The 25,901-nt window shown below is 44.6% G+C and overlaps 1 protein-coding gene across 5 annotated transcripts in view; it reads right to left on the reverse strand.

The window, feature by feature from the left end:
- Positions 1-23,971, reverse strand: part of AQP4 (aquaporin 4) — an 81,821-nt gene extending 57,850 nt beyond the window's left edge. Inside the window, exons 1-6 of one of the 5 annotated variants that reach the window (XM_039525738.1) lie at positions 23,911-23,971; positions 14,093-14,236; positions 9,801-10,215; positions 8,809-8,973; positions 7,472-7,552; positions 3,142-5,498 (exon numbers count right to left, since the gene is read on the reverse strand). In XM_039525738.1, the coding sequence (XP_039381672.1) occupies positions 5,223-5,498; positions 7,472-7,552; positions 8,809-8,973; positions 9,801-10,181 (903 nt within the window). In that variant the 5' untranslated portion in view covers positions 10,182-10,215; positions 14,093-14,236; positions 23,911-23,971 and the 3' untranslated portion in view covers positions 3,142-5,222. Of the gene's footprint in view, positions 1-363; positions 1,391-3,141; positions 5,499-7,471; positions 7,553-8,808; positions 8,974-9,800; positions 10,216-14,092; positions 14,237-20,844; positions 20,932-23,910 lie in introns of those variants that run through there. The other 4 variants (XM_039525737.1, XM_039525740.1, XM_039525736.1 and 1 more) reach the window with 4 other exon arrangements.
- Positions 23,972-25,901: the final 1,930 nt, after the last annotated feature.

Here is a 25,901-nt window from a genome sequence, read left to right on the forward strand (position 1 = left end):
TTACCCCTTGGCTCTACAAGAAAAGTGGAACTACTCTAACTTAATTTTAAATCGATTTACCTAAATGGGTGCAAACTCCTGATGTCGATGCACTTAAACCAATTTAACCCCTTGCCTAAATTTGTTTAGCTTGCGTCAGTAAATTTGTGAAGTCTTTCCAGAAACACATCCATCTGTTCACTGATGGGAGATGCTCTCTCTCACACAGTCATTCATTCTTTACAGCACAAATTTGTTCATTTGAAGGTCTCAGACACCTGCTGTTTGTTTGTATAATGTATTTTAGCTATAGTTTTAAAATATTTTCCAGTGACCAAATATATTTTTTTTAAACAGACAATAGTTTATTTACAATAGCTCAACACTATGAGATACAGCAATGCAAGGGAAATGCACCAGACAAGCACCTATTTATTTTATAGCATATATTTAAGTAGATTATTCCAAATGTTACATGTTGGAAGTTTAAAATACTATTACATTAGCTTTGATATTGTGGTGACTAATGTTTCAATAATACATAACTTTGTGGAAACATCCCTGTATTCAATTTGTTTTACACAATTTATCCTGAATTACAGTAACTTATACAATTATGACTTGGTTCATAAAATAGAATAATAAATACTTGAATGTATATTTTCATGCCTGTTTATTTAATGAGTCCTTGCACAACTCAGATGCGCACACCTTGATGGTGAGTTATATAAATTTGATAACTAGTTTGCATCTCTGATCTAAGAATAAAATATCCAGATTGTAATTTCTCTTATATAGTCAACATTGTCGAGTGTAGAATATCTGGCATACATTTTCATAAGCTGCAGACTAAACATTTGCAAAGCACAAATGTTACATCTTTGTAACCAAACATTTAAAAGATAGAAATATGTAAGATTATTTTAAGGGATATTTTTAACTAACTGCTGTAGCAGAGTACTGATAACTAGAAACAAAATATATTGCAGAAAGTTTGTGTACTAACACATATACTAGATATAAGCACAGCATGTGATATGAGATTTTTGGCCTACTCCTATTCCCATCGTAGTCAATGATACAGCTTCTAGTACTTCAATGGGGTAAGAATTACAATATATCAGAAGCTTCAGGAATCACATTTTTGCTGAGATCAGTAATCATTTGGGTGATAGATTACTTAAGGTATTTGCAAACTGAAAGTATTTGTTTAAGTTCACCCCACCTTCAATGTTCATCTTTTTCCTATGGTTTACAGTAATTAAAAATAAATATTTTGAACACAGTAGCCATGATGTGCATCTACTGTAAGAAACAATCCTATATTGACAGAGCAGATACAAGAAGTCTTCTCCATCTCTAGTTTCCGGGATTATAATGACACACCTGGTGTATTTATTGCAGTGACCGTCTGCCATAATAAACAAAATAAGTTTTAAGCTTTAAACTTTCCACATATCACTTAATAGGTCATTGGTTACATTACCAGCTGCAACAAACTTATAGCTGAAAAAATGTATAGCATAAGTGAACATGAAAGAATACTAAAATACAAATAAATATATTTTAAAAATTAAGGCAATCACACATACAAACAGTTAAAAAAATTGTGTAAGTCTATATTGTTTAACCCAAACATTGTATGTTAATGATACCACTATAAAACAACTTAGAAGCAACATAAAAATCAATACATCAGGCTAAATCAATTTCTTAGAGAGATCAAAGTGTGGCTTGGATAAATGGTGATCTCTCCTTGTGGTGCTGAAGAACAGATGATAAAGAGGAGTACGGCTGGAGTTTATTTTAGGGTTGGGTCATAAAACTCAAATCCAATGCATCTACTTGCAAAATGAAACAGCATACCTGATGGCTCTCTCTTGACCTCTGATTTTGCAAAACAGATCATAGAATCTCAGGGTTGGAAGGGATCTTAGGAGATCATCTAGTCTACCCCCTCCTCAAAGCAGGACCAATCCCCAGACAGATTTTTGCCTCCAATCCCTAAATGGCCCCCTCCAGGATTGAACTCACAACCCTAGGTTTAACAGACCACTGCTCAAACCACTGAGCTATCCCTAGAAGTGCATCATGGGTCAGAGAACAGGAGAAAGCCCTAAGAAAGGACTCAATGAAAACATACTTTAGGCCTTGATCCTGTTTCCATTGCAGTCAATGGCAAACTTCTTAATGACTCTAATTCAAATGGAATAGGAGCAGAGCCACTGTATCTCACTTTCTGACTCTTCCTTCCTAAGTCTATAGAGAGCAGGGGGCAATATTCTACATCAGTTTGTCCTATTTGTTTTGGCTGCCTCCTTTTTTCCCTTCGTTGTTGAACATTCTGTATCTTATCATTGTTTCTTTCCTTGTGTGAGGCGCTCTCCTGGGACTGGGTCTGAGTGTTTGCCATGCTTCATTTACAAAGAGTGTTACAAGGGGGAAAAAAGGTCTCTGTATTGACTTGGCTGGTTTCATGCTCACCTCAGCCACAGTATCTGGCTTTTGTCTAGACGAGCCATGAGTGCAAAAACCAGAGCCTTGTATCTAAAGAACATGAGGCTGTACAAACTTCACAAGTGATGAGTCACTGTATACTGTGCTTCTTAAAATATTGAAATGCAAAAAACAAAGTCTATCTAACAGTCCATGAATGTTGTACAACTTGTCCCTTTTAGTTAGCCTGTTGAAATCATGCATTTATTAAATGTTTAGCAAAATCTCTCTGGTAAGCATATGTAGCGAACTTGCACTGTTCTCTGCACAGAGATAAGAACATAAGAACATAAGAAAGGCCGTACCGGGTGAGACCAAAGGTCCATCTAGCCCAGTATCTGTCTATCGACAGTGGCCAATGCCAGGTGCCCCAGAGAGAGTGAACCTAACAGGCAACGGTCAAGTGATCTCTCTCCTGCCATCCATCTCCATCCTCTGACGAACAGAGGCTAGGGACACCATTCTTACCCATCCTGGCTAATAGCCATTTATGGACTTAACCACCATGAATTTATCCAGTCCCCTTTTAAACATTGTTATAGTCCTAGCCTTCACAACCTCCTCAGGTAAGGAGTTCCACAAGTTGACTGTGCGCTGCGTGAAGAAGAACTTCCTTTTATTTGTTTTAAACCTGCTGCCTATTAATTTCATTTGGTGACCCCTAGTTCTTGTATTATGGGAATAAGTAAATAACTTTTCCTTATCCACTTTCTCAACATCACTCATGATTTTATATACCTCTGGATTTCATCCTTAGCACATGGCAACATTCATCAATGCAATTTGAAATTGTCTTGCATGTTCTTATGTTTGAATTCTTGACTTTTGATGCGGCACTTGTATCAGATATATACAATTCATGAAAAATATCCCCCTTTCCTACAGAGACAGAAGCTATCAAAGAGAGGACGAGATCAGGAATACGAATATAGCATGATAATGCCTGGACTACTGGTTGAAATAAATTGGTGATAGAGATGCCCTTATGCAATGATGCACAGATTTGAACTTAGCAGTGGTCTATTATCCCATTACTATATATACATACATATACCCCTCTTACTCATTTTAATGAGTTACACACTTGCACATATTGTAAATCAAAGGACAGAGAAGTCTATTACATACAATCCACAACCTTTTTTTTACTGTAGTTAAATAATCATGAACAGATTTCAAGTTTTAGATATAACCTATACAACTAGGGTGACAGAAAATGGTGTTCCAACAAGCACTGTAATAGCATATTGCCAAAATCACAAAAAACCCCTAAAAAACAACAACAACAAAAAATCCAGTGCAGCTAGTTAGGAACAAAGCCACGAGCTTGTTAAAAAGATTCTATAACGGTTTTATGTTGGGTTAGCTACCTCTGTTGAAACACTTCTATAAAGGAAGGATTGGTCACTTGAGCACTTTTGCATGTAATATCATTGGGGCATCCCTTTCCCTGTTTCTCTAAAAAGCATCACATGCTTGCATTTCTTACTGTCAGATTTAATTAACAGAGAAAACTTTGCCACAGAAATGAAAGAATAAGATTATATGAACAGTGCCACAATCATTGACGCTGTTCAACTAACTAGAGACCAGTTTGCAAAAAAAGTCAAAACCAAAAGCAATCATATCAATACAACCTGTTATTACAAATATTTTCGAGTCAGTGCTTCAATGTAGTTAAAAAAAATTAAAAATGCACCTTTATTTTGCTAATAAATAAAAATAAAATTGTCAGCAAAGTGGGTGAGTAATTTAAATGTTTAGTTATATAAATTAGCATGGTGATATTTGTTTGAATAAGTGCACTGAAAACAGATAACGCCTCCCTTTCTTCTGATACCTGAACATTTATTTCCTTTTGCTTGAGTTACTGAGTAACATGTGGGCCTTCAGGTTCCCTGCATGACCTATAGTCAGCTAATACTAAATGGTCAATAGCTGAACCTCAAGACAACTTTTCACCAGATGGACAACTATGCTAACCTGCATACAATACATTCAAAGGTTTTACAGCATTATTGGAGTAGATCAGAGCCTTTGGCTTCAATATTTTTAGTTGTGGGGAATGGGAGGAAGGCAGTGTTTTTTACACCAGAACATGGATATGTAATGGATGAAAATTGGTAGGATGACTGACAGGAAGCAATTTTTGCCTATGAAAATACAGTTTTTTTCAGAATTTGTAAAGAAATAATGTCAGGATATATAAGAACAAAAAATGCTACCTTAAATTTGGATGACTCTGTTACATGCTGTACTTTGGCATTATTGTCACTGAACCTTGCAAAGAACACTTAATGGATAAGACATTCTAATCAGGGTTGACAACAGCCAATTAAGTGTCAGAAGAATAATCTGATAAATACGCCTGCATGCTATAGGCATTTGCAGATAAGTCTTAACTGTCAATCTGAATGTTAAACATCTCTATTTCCATCTTGCTTTTGATGGCCTTATTAAAATGGGAATACTATCAGCTCTTTCAAATTGACTTTGGGGATGCTCTCTCCCAAAAAAGGACATTTCTGAATTTGGAAGAATCTATGGGGACTCTTAAATATAGTAAAGTTCTAATCAAACTGAGCAGGTGTATAGCTTGGTGAAGCAACTACATAGCTGCTGTCATCTCCATATATTTTCAGATATTGCAGGTGTCTGGTTTACAGTAGATCTGTCTCTTTAATAGGTGGAAGGATATCTGTGGACATTCTAGTAGGCCGTTCTCTGCTTTCAGTGCTCCTTGCTAGTCATACAGAAGAGAGCACCTCATTGGTTGGATCACTCCCCTTCTTATCTTCACTCTCAATGTCAATCACATGAACCGTGCCAGGCTTCAGGATCAAGTCGTCAGTCTCTATTTGGCTCCTGCTATCATCCACCTCCACGTACTTCCCTTTAGACTGATGGGTAGCCTTACCGAAGACATCTTTAAAATGTCGCTTGAATTCAGTATCTGGGCAATATACATACTCATAAAGGGCACCTGCAAGGACTGCTCCTATTATTGGTCCCACCCAATAGACCTACAAGAGAGGGAAGAAATCCCACAAGGTACATGATGAAAGGAAAAATGTTTCAGAGAAAAGCAATTTAGTGAAGACTTTAAATGGAAGACTGTCCACAAAGCCCCTTGAGTAGAGAGCTTAACCGACCTCTCTTGCTCAGAGGTGGACATGATCTGAGCAATGAGGCTGTGTCTGTCTAGGTACTCCTGTGGCCTTTAACGCTGGAGAATCTGAACATTTTATAAACGCTGATGAATTTGAATTAGAAGTCTAACTGCCTCTTCTGGGTGAACAGAAATCAGGTATGCAGAGCTGTCTGCAATTTCAGAGACCAGGTTTGGATTCTTTTGAAAATGTGGTCCTAAAAATAGAAGTAGAAATATGTGTTTATGTACTTTGATTTGTTTTCTGCATTTATACACAAATGAGATGGGTAAGTGCTATCATCTCAGTTTTGTAGAAGGGAAATCTGAAGTACAGGGAGATTAACACCTTATTTTTTTTGTGTATAAATGCAGAAAACAAATCAAAGTACATAAACACATATTTCTACTTCTATTTTTAGGACCACATTTTCAAAAGAATCCAAACCTGGTCTCTGAAATTGCAGACAGCTCTGCATACCTGATTTCTGTTCACCCAGAAGAGGCAGTTAGACTTCTAATTATCCTATTTGCACACAAATCTGTGGTGTGCCAATTTGCTTCAACATAATTCCCAATAGTCCTGCAATACTAGTTAGCCATGTACTGTTACAGGTCCCACCTGCCTTTGCTAAGGGCAGGTGACTGTCTCTTATTTCAGGAGCAGAAGAGATCTTTCAAGCAGCTAGGACAGCAGTTCTGCTTCCCCTGGGCTGATGCTACAATAAATACTATACACATATTTACAGTTTTGGTTGTGTATTAGACGGCTTTAGATAATTAATTAATCTTGTGAATAATTACAGTTGTTTTAAAAGTTGAATAAACCTTTTGGTGGTAAGAGTAAATCCACTTCAGTACGTTGACAAATGGGGGAAAAGTTATGCATGGTGTAAGCGTTTGCAGGATCAGAGCCTATGGGCCTGATCCTACTCCAGTTGAAGGCAATGAAAGTTTTGCTATGAACTGCAGGGGCAATAACATGGGCCCATTGTTTCAAATGAGGAAATATAGATAAACACGAGAGTATGTGGCCTTCTTAAAAATAATATTAGAAGTGTCTCTAAAAATGCCTGTCATGGCTTTAATTAGAGGAAAGTAAGACATTACCCCTCTCTCCTAACACACGTGAATTTGTTTTTAATAATTATTTTATCCAGAATGCTTTAATAAACTATTGCATTGTCAGCACTGCAAAATCTATTAATCAAAAAAGCTTCCTACACACGTACTCTTAGTTGGGCTGATGCTTTCTCATCAAAGCAGGTAATATCTATGCTTTTAGCTGTGGTCTTACTCTTACAAGGCCAGATACTGATCCCATTATCTCACATTGGTGAGCAGTTACTCATGTATGCCCACTGATGCCAGATCAAAATGGAGAAGTTCTCATGTTGTATATCTGGCCTGCTTTTTTTAGAAGCATTTAGAAAATGTGAAGCCAGTGGATTACCTGAGTAACTACTCACCAGCTTGACTGAGGGGTTTGCAGTCAAGTTCAAAGTATCTTTCTTTCCAATAACAATTCTTTTGATCACATTGAGTTTTTTTGTTTTTAACATGTCCTGATTCTCTCTCCATGCTTGCAGCCTCCTCAAAAACCCAACCTCCAAATACACACTAGGCAATTACAATTCATCCCACACAGGACAGACCGAGCACAACTTTAAGACTTGTACTTTAGGCAAAGAATAGATCAATATGGTAAAGTTTGTGGCAGGTCAGTGGCCATCTCTCTCAGTGATTGTCTTTATGGAAAATTATGAAGAATAAGAAGAGCAAATGAAGAAAAAAATATAATTTGGTAGCTGGTTATTGCTATTGTAAACGAAGCATAAAAGCAGTTACCCAGTGGTTTTCCCATTTCCCCATGATAACGGCAGGTCCAAATGATCGAGCAGGGTTCATACTGGCACCAGTGTAGTTGATCTACAGTAAAAATAAAACGTTAATTATTGCTATTATTAGAACATTATTCAACCATTTACTATCGTCATTTGCTGTAATGCAGTACAGTAACTCCTCACTTAAAGTCGTCCCAGTTAACGTTGTTTCATTGTTACATTGCTGATCAATTAGGGAACATGCTCCCTTCTAACGTTGTTTGGCAGCCACCTGCTTTGTCTACTGCTTGCAGGAAGAGCAGCCCGTTACCGCTAGCTGGTGGGGGCTTGTAACCAGGGTGGACGGGCAGCTCCCCCATCAGCTCCCGCTCCCCTAAGTTCCCTGTGCTGCAGCTGCCCAGCAGGCTAGCAATTGCAGCTGTCCCTCTCCCCACTGCCATGAGCACTGCTCCCTGAGACTCCTGCTTGCTGTGTGGGGGAGAGGGAAGGAAGAGGAGGGGCTGTCAGGGTGTCCCCCTCCCCCCTGCTCCTGCACACCCCATCTTCCATAGAGCAGGGGGGACACACCAGGGCTCAGGACGGCGGGAGCTTGCAGCAGCTGTGGTCTCAGCAAGCTGATCTAATTAACAAAGCAGTGTACTTAAAGGGGAAATGCGTATATCTCCCTCATTCCTGCTGCCTTGTAGAGTGAGAGAATTAACCCTCGAGGGCTCAGCCAATTGCTATTTCATCATTTAGCAGTAAGCGAAATATCCCACCCTCTGACTCCTCCACCTCAACCAAGCTTCATAATCATCATCACTGTGTACCAGTATTAAATTGTTTGTTTAAAACTTATACTCTGTGTGTGTGTGTGTGTGTGTATATAGTCTTTTGTCTGGTGAAAAAAATTTCCCTGGAACCTAACCCCCTCATTTACATTAATTCTTTTGGGGAAATTGGATTCGCTTAACATTGTTTCGCTTAAAGTTGCATTTTTCAGGAACATAACTACAACATAAAGTGAGGAGTTACTGTATTGTCACCCAAACCACTTTGAGCCATTTCTGATTTTGTATTCCTGCCCACCTTTGTAGTATCAGACTATATTATCATTCTCCAGGTCACCCTTCTAGTGAAGTGACAGAATTAACAAAATTAACATATATATAGACAGATAAAGGCCTGATCCAATGCCCTATCAATAGAAAGCCTCCCACTGACTTCAATGGGTTTTGCAATGGATCCCCAACAGGCTACTAAAGAATTACAACTCTAAAGGCTCCTGGAGCTCCCACCTAGTTCTGGACTAGGGACAGTGGAAGAAGGGCTCTATTATTTAAACAGAAGTCATTAACTTACAGCAAATAAATGTCCAATTGCAACAGAAAATCCAATTGCTAAAGCCACTGAACCAGTGACATCGCTTCGTTTTGAATCACAGCTGGCAAAAATAGTAAAAACCAGCTGGAATGTAATTATCAACTCCACCAGGAGTCCATGGCCAGCGGAAAGATCTCCATGTACCTGGAAAAAGAAACAACCCCCGAAGATGAAGCAAAGGTGAGTTTGCAGTTCAAAAAGCTACTACAAATATTAATTGTTTTGTGATTTAAAATGTTTAGTCATGCAGAGTGATGAAACGACACTGTACTTTGGAAAGGTATGGATTCATTTTCTACACTTTTTTTTTTGACAGCCATGGAAAATTACTGATGGACTGACCAAGAAAGTTCTTACTGTATTTTAATGTAGAACTTCAAAGCTAGACTGCATTTATTACATATCGAATTTGCAAATGCTGCACTTAAACTTGCACAACTTTTTTTCTTGGGAGCACTGTAATTTACTATTCAATTATAAATTCATTAATTAGCCCTGACTTAATTAATTGAAATTTCAATTAAAAATTAAACAGCGTGTGGCTCAAGTGCATTTTTAATAAGTCCTGCAACAGGGCTAACTGATGGCATTCCTTATTAGTTTAGAACAAAGTGGAAATCTAAGGCACAATCTATTTCAGAAGTGTGTCATTTTAAATTGATGTTTTTTCAATCACCATCATAATGGCATAGAATTAATTTCAGAATTCTTCTTGAGATTGTATTTCATGCATGTATATTTAAACTGTGAACATAGATTAACATTACCTGCTGTTACCAGATTTGGGGGAATTCTAGAAGAGAAATCTTCTGTAAAAGAATTGCTCAGCATAAACCCATCCTAATGAGAGATCTAAGCCACATACAGGAGTTGTAAATAAACCAGCAATGCACTTAAACCATCACTTCTACTTTCTGGGTTTAAACCTGACACTAAAAAGTTATTCTACTTTAAGGAGCAAAAGTTGTTACCATAGTAACTCCCAAGCCTCCCACCAAACTTGGGGGTGTGACAAGGTAGAGAATTCCTGCCCCTACTATGGCACCCAGGCACTGGGCAACAATATAGAAGACAGACTTGGCAAGGCTGATCTTCCTAGTGCAGACCATAGCAACAGTCACAGCAGGGTTAATATGGCCACCACTGATGTGTCCAAAGCACTGCACCATGGTTGCAATGCTCAGTCCAAAGCAGAGAGCGATAAGGACCATGTCTACAGGCAGAGGCTTTTCAGATCCACCCCAGTTGATTGTAGAGCCAAGGCTGAGAAGGACAAAAATTAGCATGGCCAAAAATTCTGCTGAAACAGCTTTCCAGAAAGGCTGAGTCCAGACGCCTTTAAATGCCACCATGATGCTCTCACACTTACACAGACGTCCACACTTACTGAAAAAGAAAACAAATCTGCATCAGAAGTCACCAAGTCAGCCTTAGATTTTGCTGCATAGCATTATTATCTGGCTGACCTTCTGGGGATGGCAGCAACACTGGGCACTCTATGGTGGGGCTAATAATAAAGATATGCATTGCGAGAGAGACTGACCTCATAAAGAAACATCACTCATGCTCAGGAGGTCCTGTTCTTAGTATACTGCAGTCTAAAGGACACAGGGCAACTGGTCATTGTGTTTGATAAGGAAAGTCTCTCTGAACAGATGGAGTTTCAGGTAAAGAAGCCTATAGTTTTTTTTAAACTAAGTAGGTTTGTCCTTCTAGTTGCACCAAAGTCTGCATTGAACTTGCATACTGTAAAACCCTATTAACTTCAGGGGTCCCTTTGTCCCTTGTGTTTATTCTATGGGTAGCTTGCCTTTCTATGCAAATTTGTACTTTTACAGCACCTATACAATATTTCAATAAAAGGCCAAGAGCCCAATCAAAATCATAATTTCCCAAACTGCAACAGTTTTGGAAGTTGCCCTAGAAGGGTTTATAAGGGAGTCTCTTTTTGAAATATTATTTTGTGTCAATAGGAAACAACATGTTTATGCACAGAGGACAATTTCTTCAGAATGGACATTGGGTAAAATTAAGTCAGTCAGGAGAATACAAGAAATCCTAAATTTTGTCCCCTGAATCAAACATTCAATTTCTTTTGGGCTCTGTTTGTAGGATGAGGAGCGAGATGTAGTGATATTTATTGTATAAGTAGTGTGGAGAGCCGTGGGTGGGTGGGGGGGGAGAAAGTACCACATTGGGTTCAACTGTGCACCAGCACTGATATTTACTAGGCTACACTGCCTTCATGATGAGTTACATTTTTGTTACCTGCCCAAAGACCTATGAAAGTGGGTTACTGGACAAGAGTTATTGTTAGTATTAATAAACTGAGAAGAAACCAAAAAGGGAGCATTTTATGAGTTTCCAAGGAATGCAAACAAGATTTTCTTTTTCTTTATTTAAACAAAGGAAAATAAAAATGTTGAACTGCTACAACTCAGAGCAGAATTTCAAGTGGAAGGATGGAGGAATTTGATAACTGGTTACCTAAGGTAATTTGAGCCATAGTATATACCTAATAACACTTACACTTGAAAGAATGCATTATGTATCTTCATAAGCGCTAGAGGCACACATGACCATGAATTTCTCAGCAGTGCAGTTTTGATGCTCTCAGGGGAGGTATGGCAGGGCCCACTCACTTCACATGAGCACCTGTCCTGGCTGAGTGTGTGTCTATACCTGCACTCCCTCTGCATTGCTCTGCTTGTGGTGACCCCTGCTGGCAGTTAAACTACTTGGTAGATTTCAGTGACAGCCCTCTGTTGTTGTGAAACAACAAACAGATCCCTTCTGGATACAAGTTCAACAGGGCCTATCAAGTACCTACAGTGGGTCTGTTCCTGCAGCCCTCCCTGGGCTCAGTCTTAAATTGTCCTTGCTCTGGTATGGAGCAGTGCCCCTAGGGCTTCCTCCTTGGAGATTGTTCACCTATTGTCCCAGCTGAATCACTCTGTACAGTTCAGTTCCCTTCAGGGTGTGTTGTAACAGAAGTCCCACAAATGCGGCCCCTCTTCCTAGATCTTCAGCCCCTTCCCTGGGCTAGTTTAATCTCCCCTTCTTCAGGGAATTGGCCACTCCGCCTGTGGCCAGTGTGTGTGTGTGGGCGGGGGAGATGGACCCAGGCATGCCTAATACTCCAAGTCCCAACCAAGGGACCTTATAAGTAGCAGCCACCTGCTGCTTCTCTTTAACTATTTACTGCTGCATTTCCCTGGGACAATTACCCACGGAAGCAATGAAGATTAAGCAGATGAAGAGATGAAGCAAAACTGGAACCTTAAACCCCTTTAAAATGCTGGATACACAGACATGAACCAGCACCTATAGTTTTGGTTTCAATCAGGGCCCAAACAAGAATGGGACAAAATTTTTCTTTTTTAGACCCAGATGAGATTGTTTTCACAAGATTTCAACCACGGTGTGAAGAATTCACCTCTTGGGCACCTTCCTGGGGCTGGATGCAGTACTGCCGCGGCGCCGGCTGCGCCGTCGCCCTCTGCGTCGCCGCCCCTCCCTCTCTTCGTTGAGCTCCGCGGCCCCCCGGCCAGCCCGCCAGCCGGCCGGGGCCGGGCCGCCGCGGACCTGCGCGAGCTGCGCTGCGGGAGCTCGCCCTGGCCGCGGAGCGGGACCCCGACCCGCGCTCATGCCTGCGGTCCGCTCGCGCTCGGTCCGGGGTCCGGCCCCCCGCAGGCATGCAGAGCGCAGCTCGGAGCCCGGGCCGCCCCGGAGAAGCGGCCCGCCCAGCGCGCCTGCTGTGCGCTGGGGGTCTAGCCGCCCCTGAGTACTGCAGTCCTTCTCTCAGGTGCTTCCTGCAGACTGACTTTGGTGGGTGTTCAGTGGCTGGACCTCTGTCCAAGTCACAAAGTCTGAGTGAACCCCTCCCAGGGTATTAAAGAGTCCAATAAATAATCTCTTGGCCCTCACTAGGGTCTTCAGCAGTGGCTCTGGGTCCTTTAAATTCAGCCACTTGTTCAGGCTCCCAAACAAACTCTGTCCCCTTCTTGGGGTTTATGCCATGTTACCTGTGGGGGAACACAGGCCTGCACACTACTCTGGGTTCCAACCCAGGTCAGGGACCCTACACAGGGCAGCCACACACTGCTTGAGTCAATCAGTTGCTGCCTCTTTCCACCAGGCCTTTTAACTTCATCCTTATCCCTGGGTTAATGTTCTTAGGTACTATCTCTCCTCGCAAACCCAGCTTTGCAAAATACTGCCAGAAAACAATCTTTGGCTATCCCCCAAGCTCCTGTGGTCAGAGAGGAGCACCCTTCCTTTCCCCTCTGCTCCCAGCCAGGAACTGAAGAGCTAAGGCCCTTGCAGTTCCTTTTATCTGGGCCACCAGGGCCTGACTGGCTGTTGCAGACCCCTCTAGCCCTTGGAGGACCTGGTGCCTGTGGTTTCCAAAACAGCTGTTCTAAAGACTCCTCTTTAGGCAAGCTTGGAGGATCCATATTCGCTGCTGTTCGCCTCTCAGCTCGCTATTTCTTGGGTTGGGGTATAGTAGGACCGCGGGGCTCCCCGTCAGAGAGCTGCAAAGGCGCAATACACCTAGTCACACTAAGACTGTGGAAATCATGCAACAGCTAATCTTGCAACATTTCTATCATTCAAAATGGCCAAATGTTCACAAAAACAGCTTATGAAATCAACAGTGAATTTGAACCCTAAACCAGATTGTCACTTAAACCCACCTTCTACCACTGGCCTACCTCTAACACAGATCCAACCAAATACTACCTCCCTGGCAACAGTCTGGTGCATTGTGCATGGAGACAGGAACTCCTAGTCTTCACCTTGGATTTACTCTCGAGTCATTGTGCAATGTCACAACCACTCTGTGTTTAATTTTCCTCCTCTGTAAAATTAGAATAAAAATACGTTCCTGTCAGATAGAGGGCACTGTGGCCTGTCCTGTATGCTGGTGGAATGTAAGGGGGCCTGAAGTGCCTCCTTATTCCCTTGCACCAGTGTGTTGTACTATTGCCTCCAGCACGCAGGGGCAGCAGGCACTTCATTTCCCCCACTCCTGCACAAGTTGGCAGAAAGGGGCAAAGCCTTGGCAAATGTACCTGTTGGCATAGCTACAGTAGCACATCAGAGGGCATATGATGTGTCAGGTTTGCAGATGACACAAAAATTGGGGGCATGGTAAATAATGAAGAGGACAGGTCATTTGGTAAACTGGACTCAAGCAAACAGTATGCATTTTAATATGACTAAATGTCATCTAGGAACAAAGACAGTAGGCCATACTTACAAGATAGGGGTCTTTATCCTGGGAAGTAGGGACTCTGAAAAGGATTTTGTGGTCGTAGTGGATAATCAGATGAAGATGAGCTTCCAGTGTGATGCTATGGCCAAAAGGCCTAATGTAACCCTTGGACGCATAAACAAGGGAATCCTGAGTAGGAGTAGAGAGGTTATTTTACCTCTATATTTGGCACTGCAGCAGGAATACTGTGTCCACTTTTTACTCCTAGGGGAAATCTGTGCCACTGCACATGTGCAGAGTTCATGTCCCTCACAGATTTCTTTGCTTCCCCACAGAAAAATGACTTTCTGACAGGGAAGCAAAGGGAAGCCACAAGACTGGTCATGTGCCATTCCCCTGCAGCGCAGATGCATTGTTTTGGGGGCCCAGAACAGCCAGCAGAGTGGTAATCTTTAGGGAGGGGGGGTGGGCTAGGGAGGTCCTGGCCAATGGCTCCTACCCTGTGCCAGGCTCAGATACTAGTCCTGGCTGGCAGAGGATGGGACTTCCTCTTCCGCTGCAAGAAGAAGCAGGGCTGGGTCAGACCCACTTCCAGAAACCTCCCTAGCTGCAGGAAGCCCTGCACTCCTGCTTCTTGCTCCCATCACCCCTCAGCTGTGGGGGACAGGGGTCACTGTACGGTGAGCTACTCCCCCATTTGCCCAACCCCCGTGCATCCAGACCCACCTCATGCCCATATTGCCCTGCCAAGCCTCATGCCCTGCACCCAGAACCACCCCCACTGACTTCCTTGAACCCAAACCCACACCCCAACAAGCCTCACTCTCTGCATCCAGAGCCTCCTGCACCCAGACCCCCGCACCAAGCCCCCCCTCCCTGCATCTGGACCCCACTCCTGCACCCAGATCAACCCCTGTATTCAAACCCCCATCCCTGCACTTGGACCACCCTGACTAGCCCCCCCCGCACCCAGACTCCCACCCCACTGAACCCCACCAAGCCAGCACCTGGACCTGCACCCCACCAAGCCAGCAACTGGACCCCCCCGCTGAGCACTCCACACCCATACCCCCCCGGCTGAGCCCCAAACACCCTCACCTGGACACACCAACACAGACCCATTTTATCTGCATCCAGAAACCACCCCCCAAGGAGCCCCTGTTCATTCAGATCCCTCTTGCACCCAGACCCCCCACCAAGCCACCTGCATCCCGACTGCCCCACACAGAACCCTATCGCCCCACACCTGGATCTCTCTACACTAAGTCCCTCCATACTTGGATCCTCCTGGGCTGAGCCTGCCTGCCTACATCTAGTGTGCTTGGCACGGAGGGGCAGGCCTCTGGGGTGTTTCTGGGACAGTTCTGGTCCTAGCACTATGTCAGGGTCAGGTGTAACTTTACCGCCGAGTCCATGTCTGGGTGAGGGGAGGTGCAGGGTCATTTCCTATCTCTGTGTAGTCGGTGGCCTGTGCTCCCCACTGCCATGCTGGAGCCTCCACACTTATTTATTGACAAATAAAATTTGCAGAATTTTAAAATATTGTGTGCAGAATTTTAATTTTTTTGCCACAGAATTCCCTCAGGAGTAACTTCTGGTGTCCACAATTCAAGAAGAATGTTGATAAATTGGAGCGAGTTCAGAGGCAAGCCACGAGACTGAGGAAAGAACACGCCTTACAGTGACAGACTCAAAGAGTTTGATCTATCTAGCTTAACAACGAGAAGAGTTAGGGGTGACTCGATTACAATCTATAAGTGTCTACATAGGGAACAAATATTTAATTAGGGGCTCTTCATTCTAGCAGACTAAGATATAACACTATCCAATGGCTGGAAATTGAAACTAGATAAATTAAGATTGGAAATAAGGAACACATTTTTAACTGTGAGAGTAATTAGCCAGTGGAACAATTTACCAAACGTCAATCACTAACAATTTTAAAATCAAGATTAGATGTTTTTCTAAAAGATCAGCTCTAGGGATTCTTTTGGGGAAGTTCTATGGCCTATGTTATATCAGAAGTCAGATTAGATAATCACACTGGTCCCTTCTGGCCTTGAAATCCTTACAAAGGGCAGGTTGTAAACTGGCAATCAGGGTAAGAGTGTTTATGGATTTTTCAGTTAATGTTTATTTAAGGTCTTGAAAGTGTAAAGTGCTATTTAAGAGCCAAGTATTATATTAAGGCATTACACAAATGAATAGTCAGGCTCTGTTTATCAAGAGAAGGTGAATTTCCAGCCTGTTAAGCTTCATGGAAAAACAAAGTAGCCCTGTATTGTTTCATCTATATTTTTACAAGTATTATCTTAAGTGTTTGCTTTGTTTATGCACATGTAACCCGCTAATGAGTGTGTTACTGGTTCCCCTCTGTGCTGATCCACAGAGGATATGAGTTGTTACAACCCTTAGTTACTGAGCTGTAACTCTTTACTTATGCTGGAGCTGCTCATGCTTTTTGCTCTGGAGGACCTGGGTGTCTCAGCCAGCATAACGGCCATCACACACATCTCTCCTTTAACATCCTATGGGCATGGATGTGCCAGTGTAGCTATGACACTGAAATGTGAACTGTGATCACTAAAAAGATTGGCATTATGGCCTAGAGCAGGGGTAGGCAACCTATGGCACGGGTGCCGAAGGTGGCACGTGAGCTGATTTTCAGTGGCACTCACACTGCCTGGGTCTTGGCCACCAGTCCGGGGGGCTCTGCATTTTAATTTAATTTTAAATGAAGCTTCTTAAACATTTTTAAAACTTTATTTACTTTGCATTCAACAATAGTTTAGTTATATATCATAGACTTATAGAAAGAGACCTTCTAAAAACGTTAAAATGTATTACTGGCACGCGAAACCTTAAATTAGAGTGAATAAATGAAGACTTGGCACACCACTTCTGAAAGGCTGCCGACCCCTGGACTAGAGGGTAGTGCAGTGGACTGGGAGTCAAGAGACATCAGTTCTATTTCTCACTCTGCCACTGATCTGCTGTATGACCATGGGCAAGTCATTTCACACTTTCATGCCTCAGTTTTCCCTCATGTCCTTTGTCTGCCTGGTCTATTTAGAGTGTTAGCTCTTTGGGGCATGGACTGTCTCTTAGGGTACATCCAGACTACCCGCCGGATCGGCAGGTAGCAATCAATTTATCGGGGACTGATATATTGCGTCTCAGCTAGACGCGATACATCGATCCCCGAATGCGCGCCCGTCGACTCTGGAACTCCACCAGAGCGAGCGGCGGTAGCGGAGTCGACGGGGGAGCCGTGGCTGTCGATCCCGCGCCATGAGAACGGGAGGTAAGTCGAAATAAGATAAGGTATTCCTGTAGCTGAAGTTGCATATCTTACATCGATCCCGCCTCTTTAGTGTAGACCAGGCCTTATTATATACCTACCTAGTGAAATAGGGTCCCAACCTGAATTACGGTCTCTACGCATTACTATAAGCAATACTACTAATAAAGATGGCACTAAGAAAGTTCACTTACATTTTAAAAATTCATCCTTTTCTTACGAAAATTATGTCAGTGATTAGAAGTGAGCAGAGCAAACAAAGCAAATGCAGGATTATTACAAACAATACTCCATGTGTCACTTGTTTCAATATTTTGTGAATCTCACAAATATTTTAACAGTCATCTGTACAGCAAGCTGGAGCACCCTGAGACCTGCTGTGGCACAGCAGCTCAGACAGACATTGGATGTCTAAGGAGAACTCTGGATGGCTTGAAAGCTTGTCTCTCTTGCCACAGAAGTTGGTCCAATAAAAGATATTATGTCACCTACATTGTCTTTCTAATATCCTGGGACGGACACATATACAACTACCCTGCATACAACTTGTGAGACAGTCAGCTGCTGTAGCAGTGCAAGCGCATGCTGTCCTAGGCTTTTCTCACCAATTTTGTTTTGGTTTCAAAATGTAATTCAACCCAATTTTGCAAGGAACACATGTGTATTGTAGTTCTTCGGGGGAAAATAACCCATAATTTATAAGCCAAACCAAACCTATGGCCTGGTTCGATGGAAACATCCAGTGCAGCGCTTCTCAATCTTTTCTAGACAGTAACTAGGGTTGCCAGGCATTTGGTTTTCGACCAGAATGCCTAGTCGAAAAGGGCCTTGGTGGCTCCAGTCAGCACCACCGACCGGGCTGTTAAAAGTCTGGTTGCAGCGCAGCAGGGCCCGGGTCTAGGACAGACTCCCTACCTACCCTGGCTCTGCACTGCTCCCAGAAGCAGCTGCCAGGTCCCTGTGGCCCCTAGGTGCTGGGATGGTCAGGGAGGTGCCACACGCTGCCCCTGCCCAAAGTACCGGCTCCACAGCTCCCATTGGCCGGGAAGAGTGACCAATGGGAGCTGGGGGGGGGAGGGGTGTCTGCAGAGGCACTGCACCTATAGGCTGTAGGGACCTGGCAGCCGCTTCCTTGGAGCCGCGATAAGTTGGGACCCCGCATCCTCTCCCACACCACATCCCCCTGCCCCAGCCCATAGCCTCCTCATGCACCCCAAACCCCTCATCCCAGCCCCACCCCCAACCAGAGTCCTCACCCCCCTGCACCCCAACTCCAATCCCTTGGCCCAGCCCAGAGTCCCCTCCTGCACCCTAAACCCCTCATCCCCAGCCCCACCCCCAGCTGGAGCCCTCATCCCCCCCACAACCCAACCCACAGCCCCAGCCCAGAGCCCTCTGCTGTACCCCAAACCCCTCATCCCTGGCCCCACCCCAGAGCCTGCACCTCCAGCCCAGAGCCCACACTCCCTCCTGCACCCCAACCACTGTCCCAGCCCGGTGAAAGTGAGTGAGGGTGGGGAAGAGTCAGTGACTGAGAAAGGGGGGGATGGAGCAAATGGGGGCGGGGCCTAAGAGAAGGGGCAGGGCATGGGCAGGGCCTCAGAGAAGGCATAGGGCAGGGGCATTCCCTTTTGTGTGATTAGCAAGTTGGCAGCCCTCACAGTGACCCCATATTACAAGCGAAAAACAGCATAAGAACATAAAGAAAAGGAGGGTGGTTGCAGCTCCCTGGCTTAAGAAGCCCTGGGAGAGTGAATGAAACCCCCTCCTCTAGCCATTTCCCTTCTGGAGGAGAGGAAAAATGGATAGTGCTGCCCTGGAGATAGCCCACCCCCTGCTGGCCCATTCCCACCATAGTACTTGCAGCAATACAGTTCCCCAGCACCTGACTCGGGATTCCAAGTGACAATTGTCCAGGTTAAGAGTGCAGAGAGCAGACAAGCAGAAGCCTTATCTGTACACGCAGAAGAGAGTAATAATAAATACTGTATTTCATGGGCAACATCTCCACCGTGTTTTCAAGTCACCTGTTAAACTAAATGCTGTGGAAAATGTGGATGATTAGAACTCAGGTCCTAAAACAGCAGAGGGGGATTTTTAAAGAACATAGCTCACTCTTGCTTAAAAATACTATATCACTCTCTTAGGGTTCTTCAGAAGCAAAATCTGAAAGGCAGCCACTGAGGCAGTGACTTTCTGCAACAAGCCCCGGACCCTAAAATACCGACTGGTGTATTTAAGAGGCAGCTTGCAGCAGGGCCGCCCAGAGGATTCAGGGGGCCTGGGGCAAAGCAATTTCGGGCCCCCCTTCCATAAAAAAAGTTGCAACACTATAGAATACTGTATTCTCGTGGGGGCCCCTGCGGGGCCAGGGGCAAATCGCCCCACTTGCTCCCCCCTCTGGGCGGCCCTGGCTTGCAGCATTTTCCAGAGGAAGGTATTTTTTGGACCCTGTCCAAACGGGTGCAAGACAGTGCATCGCCTCTGACCTTTCCGTGACCACTTCGCAGCCCCGGGTGGTTCCTGTTTCACGTTCTGCACACGGACAAAACACCCCCCCGCCCCCTCTCTCCCGGACAGCGAGGGGCTAACCCAGATACCGGGGCGGCTTCACCCCACTGCCACCACCAACTGTCCTGGCCGAGTATCCCTCCCCGGCCCTGCCTTGCTCTGGAACCCACCCCCGGCTGCCCGCGGGGCGGTGAGCGCAACTCACAAGCGAGCGGGGACCCCAGTCCAGCAGCCCCGGCCGGGCCGGCGGGGATGGTCGGGGACGGCGTGAAAGGCGCCGCTCGCGGGTTGCTGCTCGGGGAGCGGGGAGGAGGTGGGGCTGCGGGGAGCGGGGCAAGACAACGCGAGCCGGGCTCCTGGGTGCAGGGCACTGGGGAGGGCAGACGAGGCGCTCCCACTTGCAGCGCCCCCTCCACCCCCAGAGCCGCAGCTGCCTTGGCTTCACACCGGCAACAGGCGCGCCGAGAAATTTAACCCTCTCGGCGCTGCAGCCCCCGCTCTGCCCCCTGCGCGCTCCGGGGGGAGGCGGCCGATTGGCCTCTGGCTGCAACTCGCACTCCCAGCCCGGCCCCAGAACAAAGCGGGGTTTGTTGCTCTGAACGGCTTGTGCCGGCGCCTGCTAATTTCTTTCAAGTCGCGCTGGCCGGCCAGCCCTTGCCGAGCCAAGCTGGAAAGCAGGGAAGCGCTTGGGTGAGTGCTCGCTTGGGTTTGGGGTCGGGCTGGGAGATGCTGAGTGCATTGGCTCGGAAGGAGATCTATATTTTCCCCACTTTGCCCCTCTTCAGACTTCCTTCGTTGCTCTAAAAGTGGCAGGAAAAATACAGTCAGAATACTCTCTAATAAATACATCTGATTACAAAAGATCAGGAACAAACCCCCTCCCCACACCACCCATGCCTACCTGCACTACCTTTGCAATTTCTAAACATCTCAAGTCCACTAAACAAACTCAGGCTTAGCTCCCTAGTAAGAGCAAGACACTTACACCCAGCTTCTTGCTGCTGGTCTGTCACTCATTCCTTCCCTGGATGGTGTGCAGTGAAGACAGAGCTCTAAGAGCCAGGAGCACAGCCCGGAGTGCACTGGGAGTCAGATTACTGCTACTTGTCTGATTGGGTTTTTGGAGTGGAGGGGTGGAAAGATTTTGAGCCATGTGGCAAGTCACTAAGTTATATTTGAACTCAACAATTTCCCCTTACCTGATCATCCTTTTAGACACTGTTTAGAAACTGTCAGAGTTGTTAATGATGGAAACATTTATATAATGCATCTGGTTTGCTGTGTCTTATAAATGAGCGTAAGAAACAAACAGCAGCAGAAACTACACCTTCCATTGCAGCAGAGGCTTTTAAGTAATTGGAATGAAGAAAAAATTGGAAACAAAATTATGCATGTGTTAGGTGGTGACTGCTACTGTCAGAGTATAGGGCTTTAGTATTGTTTACTCCTATACAGTTGACATGCAGTACTTTGTGATTTGCAATCTAAACTTTATTCTGCCGCTGACTACCGGGCAATATTATTGTTATAAAGTATCAGAGGGGTAGCCGTGTTAGTCTGGATTTGTAAAAGCAGCAAAGAGTCCTGTGGCACCTTATAGACTAACAGACATATTGGAGCATGAGCTTTCGTGGGTGAATACCCACTTCGTCAGATGCATGTTATAAAATAACTCTAGATTCATTAGCAGAACTAGAATTACTGCAAAACATGGACACCAGCAAGCACCTCCTCAGGTTGCTGAGTTCACTGAAGTTTGGCCCATGGTGGGATCACAATGAAGATGAAAAAAAATGGTAAAACTGGTGAATTCAGACCACTGAGCTACTGAGAAATTCAAACTGTTCCCACCTTGCGAAAGAACCATTGGAAACTACAGAAAAAGCCTTAAGGTAACACTAAGCACCAGGTCACTGCAGTGTTATTCTGCACAAGATTATTTTTGGAAGGGGATTAATATGCGTGTCTGTATAAACTGAGACTTCAAAAAAGGGGTGGGTGGGGATGGATCAAAGCACCAAGAGTACTTTCTAGTGGCTTTTGGCCTTTGAGTGCATTATATATAGAATTTGCACGTTTATGTTCTATAGGAGAGCCTTTTAAATATGAAATTGTATGGTTTTAAAAGCATGTTAAAAATGACATGCACACAGGAAATACATGTATTTGTTATCAAAACTATAATAAGCTTCAAGATTAATTATGTGATTGCCAGCATGTTCCAGGCTGATTACAGTGTTTTGGGAAATCTTTCTGACTATTGGAGAGCTCCTGAGAGCTGAAGAGGCATTTGGGAAGGTACAGAAGCATGGATAGAGCCCTACCACCACCACTTTCGACCGCCTTTTCTTTTGCTTGGAGATTTTGGGTCTGTAAAGGGGTGGCACCCACCTCTCGCAAGCACCCCCTGATCGAGTGTGTGTGCGCCTGCAGGTTTTTTTTTCTGCTCATGGTGCCCCTTAGGCTTTTCAGGTGAGTGTGCGAATCAGCTGGAGGGCTGAGTCAACAAAGACTCACCTGACAAGCACAAGGGACGCCATGAGCAGAAAAAAAAAACTGCAGGCACAAAAAAATCCCTTCCTGGGTACACAGTCTACAGAGTCTCCAACGTTCTGCAGCGCTCCCTGGGCTCAGTCTTCTAAAACAGTCCTACAGGCCCCATTGCGGTACCCTCGCTTGCTCCAGCTAGGTTGCAAGGTTCCTCCTACTCTGGAATTGAGCAGCGCCCCGAGGGCTTCTTCTCTGGGGACTCCTTGCCTCTACTTGAGTCCTCAGTGACCCCAGCCTTCCTGCTGAGCCACCCCTCTTGGACTCAATTTGCTGACCACAGCTCCTTGCTGAGTCAGCCCCCTTCCCTGAAGTGCCACAGTGCTAATTTCCTTCCTTAGGACATAGTCACTTCCTCCAGTGGCTGGTGTTGGGGGAATGGGACCCAGTCCCACCCACTGCTCCAGGTCCCAGCCCAGGGACCCTTTAAGTATAACAGCTTTGTGCTGCATCTCTTTACTAACTGCTGCTCTACATTTCCCTGGGCCACTACCCTGTAGCCCATCTTAGCTGAGTCCCAGCAGCCAGCCAGAAGCTCCTTCCTCACTCCCCCTTAGTTGAGTCCCAGCAGCAAAGCAGGTGCTATTCTTGGGCTCCCCCATTCTCTGCCAGCAACTGATCTGTCCAGCCCTTTTAGCCCCAGCAGCTAGCCAAGAGCACCTCTTACTAGCCTGGTCCCTGCCAGCAAACTGAACTCATGTTGGCCCTGCAGCTCTCGTTATATGAACATGCTGGGCCCTGATTGGTTGTATCCCAAGCTGCCTCTCTAGACAGCTTGGAAGACCCTTTCCACTGCCCTTTTCTGGGGCAGGGTCAAGTCCATCCTGTCACAGGGTCCCTATTATGCTGCACCATGTGTAGTTTTTTATATCAGTGCAAAGTGGGTGTAATTTAAAACACTACCAAATCAAAACAGTACTTGTGTAAATGACTACGCATGGTGTACGGTAATAGAAGATCAGGCCCACATATTTAACACTAGCTAGAGATTGTAGTAAGCACAAGATGATAAAATGCGAGCATACTTGTGTTTTATCGTGTGTGTGTACCTACCTACATCCAAGTGGCCAGGGGTATAAAATCAGGAAGTGCAAGAGGTGTTTGTGATCAGAAACAAAAGTAAAACAACTGATTTAGTGCTTGAATGTCTTGTTCTCAGGGTTTCATTTGATTATATCCAACATCAGTCAGCAAGCAGCACAGCTGTAACTGCACAGCTCTGCTTTTATGCTCAGTACATTGGGTAAGGGTTTTTCAGGTCATGCCATTCACACTCTGATACAGTCAGTGATTCCAGAAACTTAACCTCCTCAAAGCATCACATTAACACATAATCCCATTTTACATTCACCACACTATTTTTTTTTAAATATCAGAGCTGCAAGTAGCTCCTGCATCTCCTCTTACATGAAGGGGATTGGGATGGGGGTTCCTCTGCACAGGGCTTTATCCATGTAGCCCTGGTCCTGTGTCCCCACCCCCACCCCCGGTCCCATTGACAAACCTCTCTCAGCACTAGCAGACAAGGGAGCCCCTCAGAAGTAGATCCTCTGCATGGACTTTCCTTCCCCATCCGTATAGTTCACCTGCACCAGTTCTGCTGTATTCAGTACCTTCTGCACCTGCTGAAGGGGAGCAGAGCTGGAGAGAGAGGAGGGGGAGAGAGTTTGTTTCACTACACTTCTACACAACTCTGTCGCTGCAATTCCTCCAACCTTTCTTTTTCCATTAAAACACACAAGTAATTTTCTGGCTGCTTCAGTCCACCACATACAAATGGACACAAAAGCCATCATCATGACTGACATTCTTGATCTCACTCTTGGTAGAGAGGCCAAGGAAGGATTGGGCATGGAGACTGATTTATCCTTTCGTTCCCAGATGTCATTCCATATCCGAGTTGAGGTGGTGTGAGGTAGCTTGCACAGTCTCTCCACATAATGCACTTGTCCTGTGGCTAAATTGAGGAATTTCCTTCTAATGGCTGTCAAACAAGCAATTTTCACACACCCTAAATTAATTTAGCAAAACAAAAGACCACACTCCCTTTTCTTGTATGTGTCCTGTGTCTGATCTGAGTGATCTGCCATATGCTACTCGATCAGCATAAAGATGAATATTAAACGTAATCAAAAAATGGGAGACTCACAAGAGAGAACATAAGGTGCCACAAGTACTCCTGTTCTTTTTGCGGATACAGACTAACACAGCTGCTACTCTGAAATGTGTCACCACTATTACTCAGACAAGGTTTATGGGACGTTAGCCAACACTCAGAGAGAGATGTTCCTGCTGCTTCTATGTCCAGCACAGCTAAAGAACAATCTAGTACAAGAACATATGAAAAATCCCAAAATGATGTAATAGTAATATAGTTGAACGTCTTCCTTCTCCTCTAACTGTTAAAATGCCTCATTTTTAGAAGTATTACAAATTAAAGGTCTTACAGGTGTCATTGCACAATAAGATTAGACATGTCCACTTGGAAAAATTCAGATCCAGCTTCAGGGATGCTTGTATGTGGGGGTTTGGTTTGGACCATTATGGATGAAGAGGCAAACCACAAAGTTGGGAAGGGACTGGGATTTCCTCAAATTTATATTTTTTACACAGCTAATTCCAGCCAAAATAATCTTGCATAGTTATGGAGTAGGCTGAAAATCTCATAGGATCAGATTCTGATGGTGTACATTGAGTAGCAATCTGTGGATAGTCCCATTAATTTCAGTGGAAATACTTGTGGAATAAGGTGCTACTCGGCTTGAGTAAGTGTGCCAGATATGGCCAATAGGGTTTCTGAGATAAAAACAGGGTGGTTGGGAGGATAGAGAATACACAACATAACTAGGAAGCAACTTGTGTTTTCTTCTTGGTGCTCGCAACTCCCGTCACCTTTCTTGTACTTCAAGTGTTCTTAATTTTTTCTCCCTTATAATCTTGTTGTTAGAATCATAGAGTCATAAGGTTAGAAGTGATAACAAGGCTCATCTAGTGTAACCCCCTGCCAAGATGCAGGATTTGTTGTGTCTAAACCATCCAAGACAGATGGCTGTCCAGCCTCTTTTTGAAAACCTCCAGTGAAGGAGCATCCACAACCTCCCTATACAAATGTATTCTAGACAGATTGAGAGTAGGTAAGCAACAGCTTTCAGGCTCTGCACGGGTCTACTTCTGAGAATACCTTGTAAGAGTCATCTGAGTAAAGGGATTGGGAGACCCTGTTGACCGGAAGGCATGGGATGCATTGTCCTAGGGATCGGGGTTCCATGACCACCACTCCCAAGAGGAGGGGAAGCATGGTGGTGGTCAGGAACTCCCTCCTAATGGGGATAGAGTCATCCATCTGCCCTCCAGCCCGGGAATCCCAAGAAGTGTAGTGCTTGTCTAGAACTGGAATTCAGGATGTTACTGAAAGTCTGCTGAGACTCATTAAGCCCTTGGACCACTACCCCTTCCTACTTATCCATGTGGGAACCAGCGATTCTGCCAAGAATG

Source organism: Mauremys reevesii, linkage group 2 (genome assembly GCF_016161935.1).
Source record: "Mauremys reevesii isolate NIE-2019 linkage group 2, ASM1616193v1, whole genome shotgun sequence".
NCBI classification, from domain to species: Eukaryota; Metazoa; Chordata; order Testudines; family Geoemydidae; genus Mauremys; species Mauremys reevesii.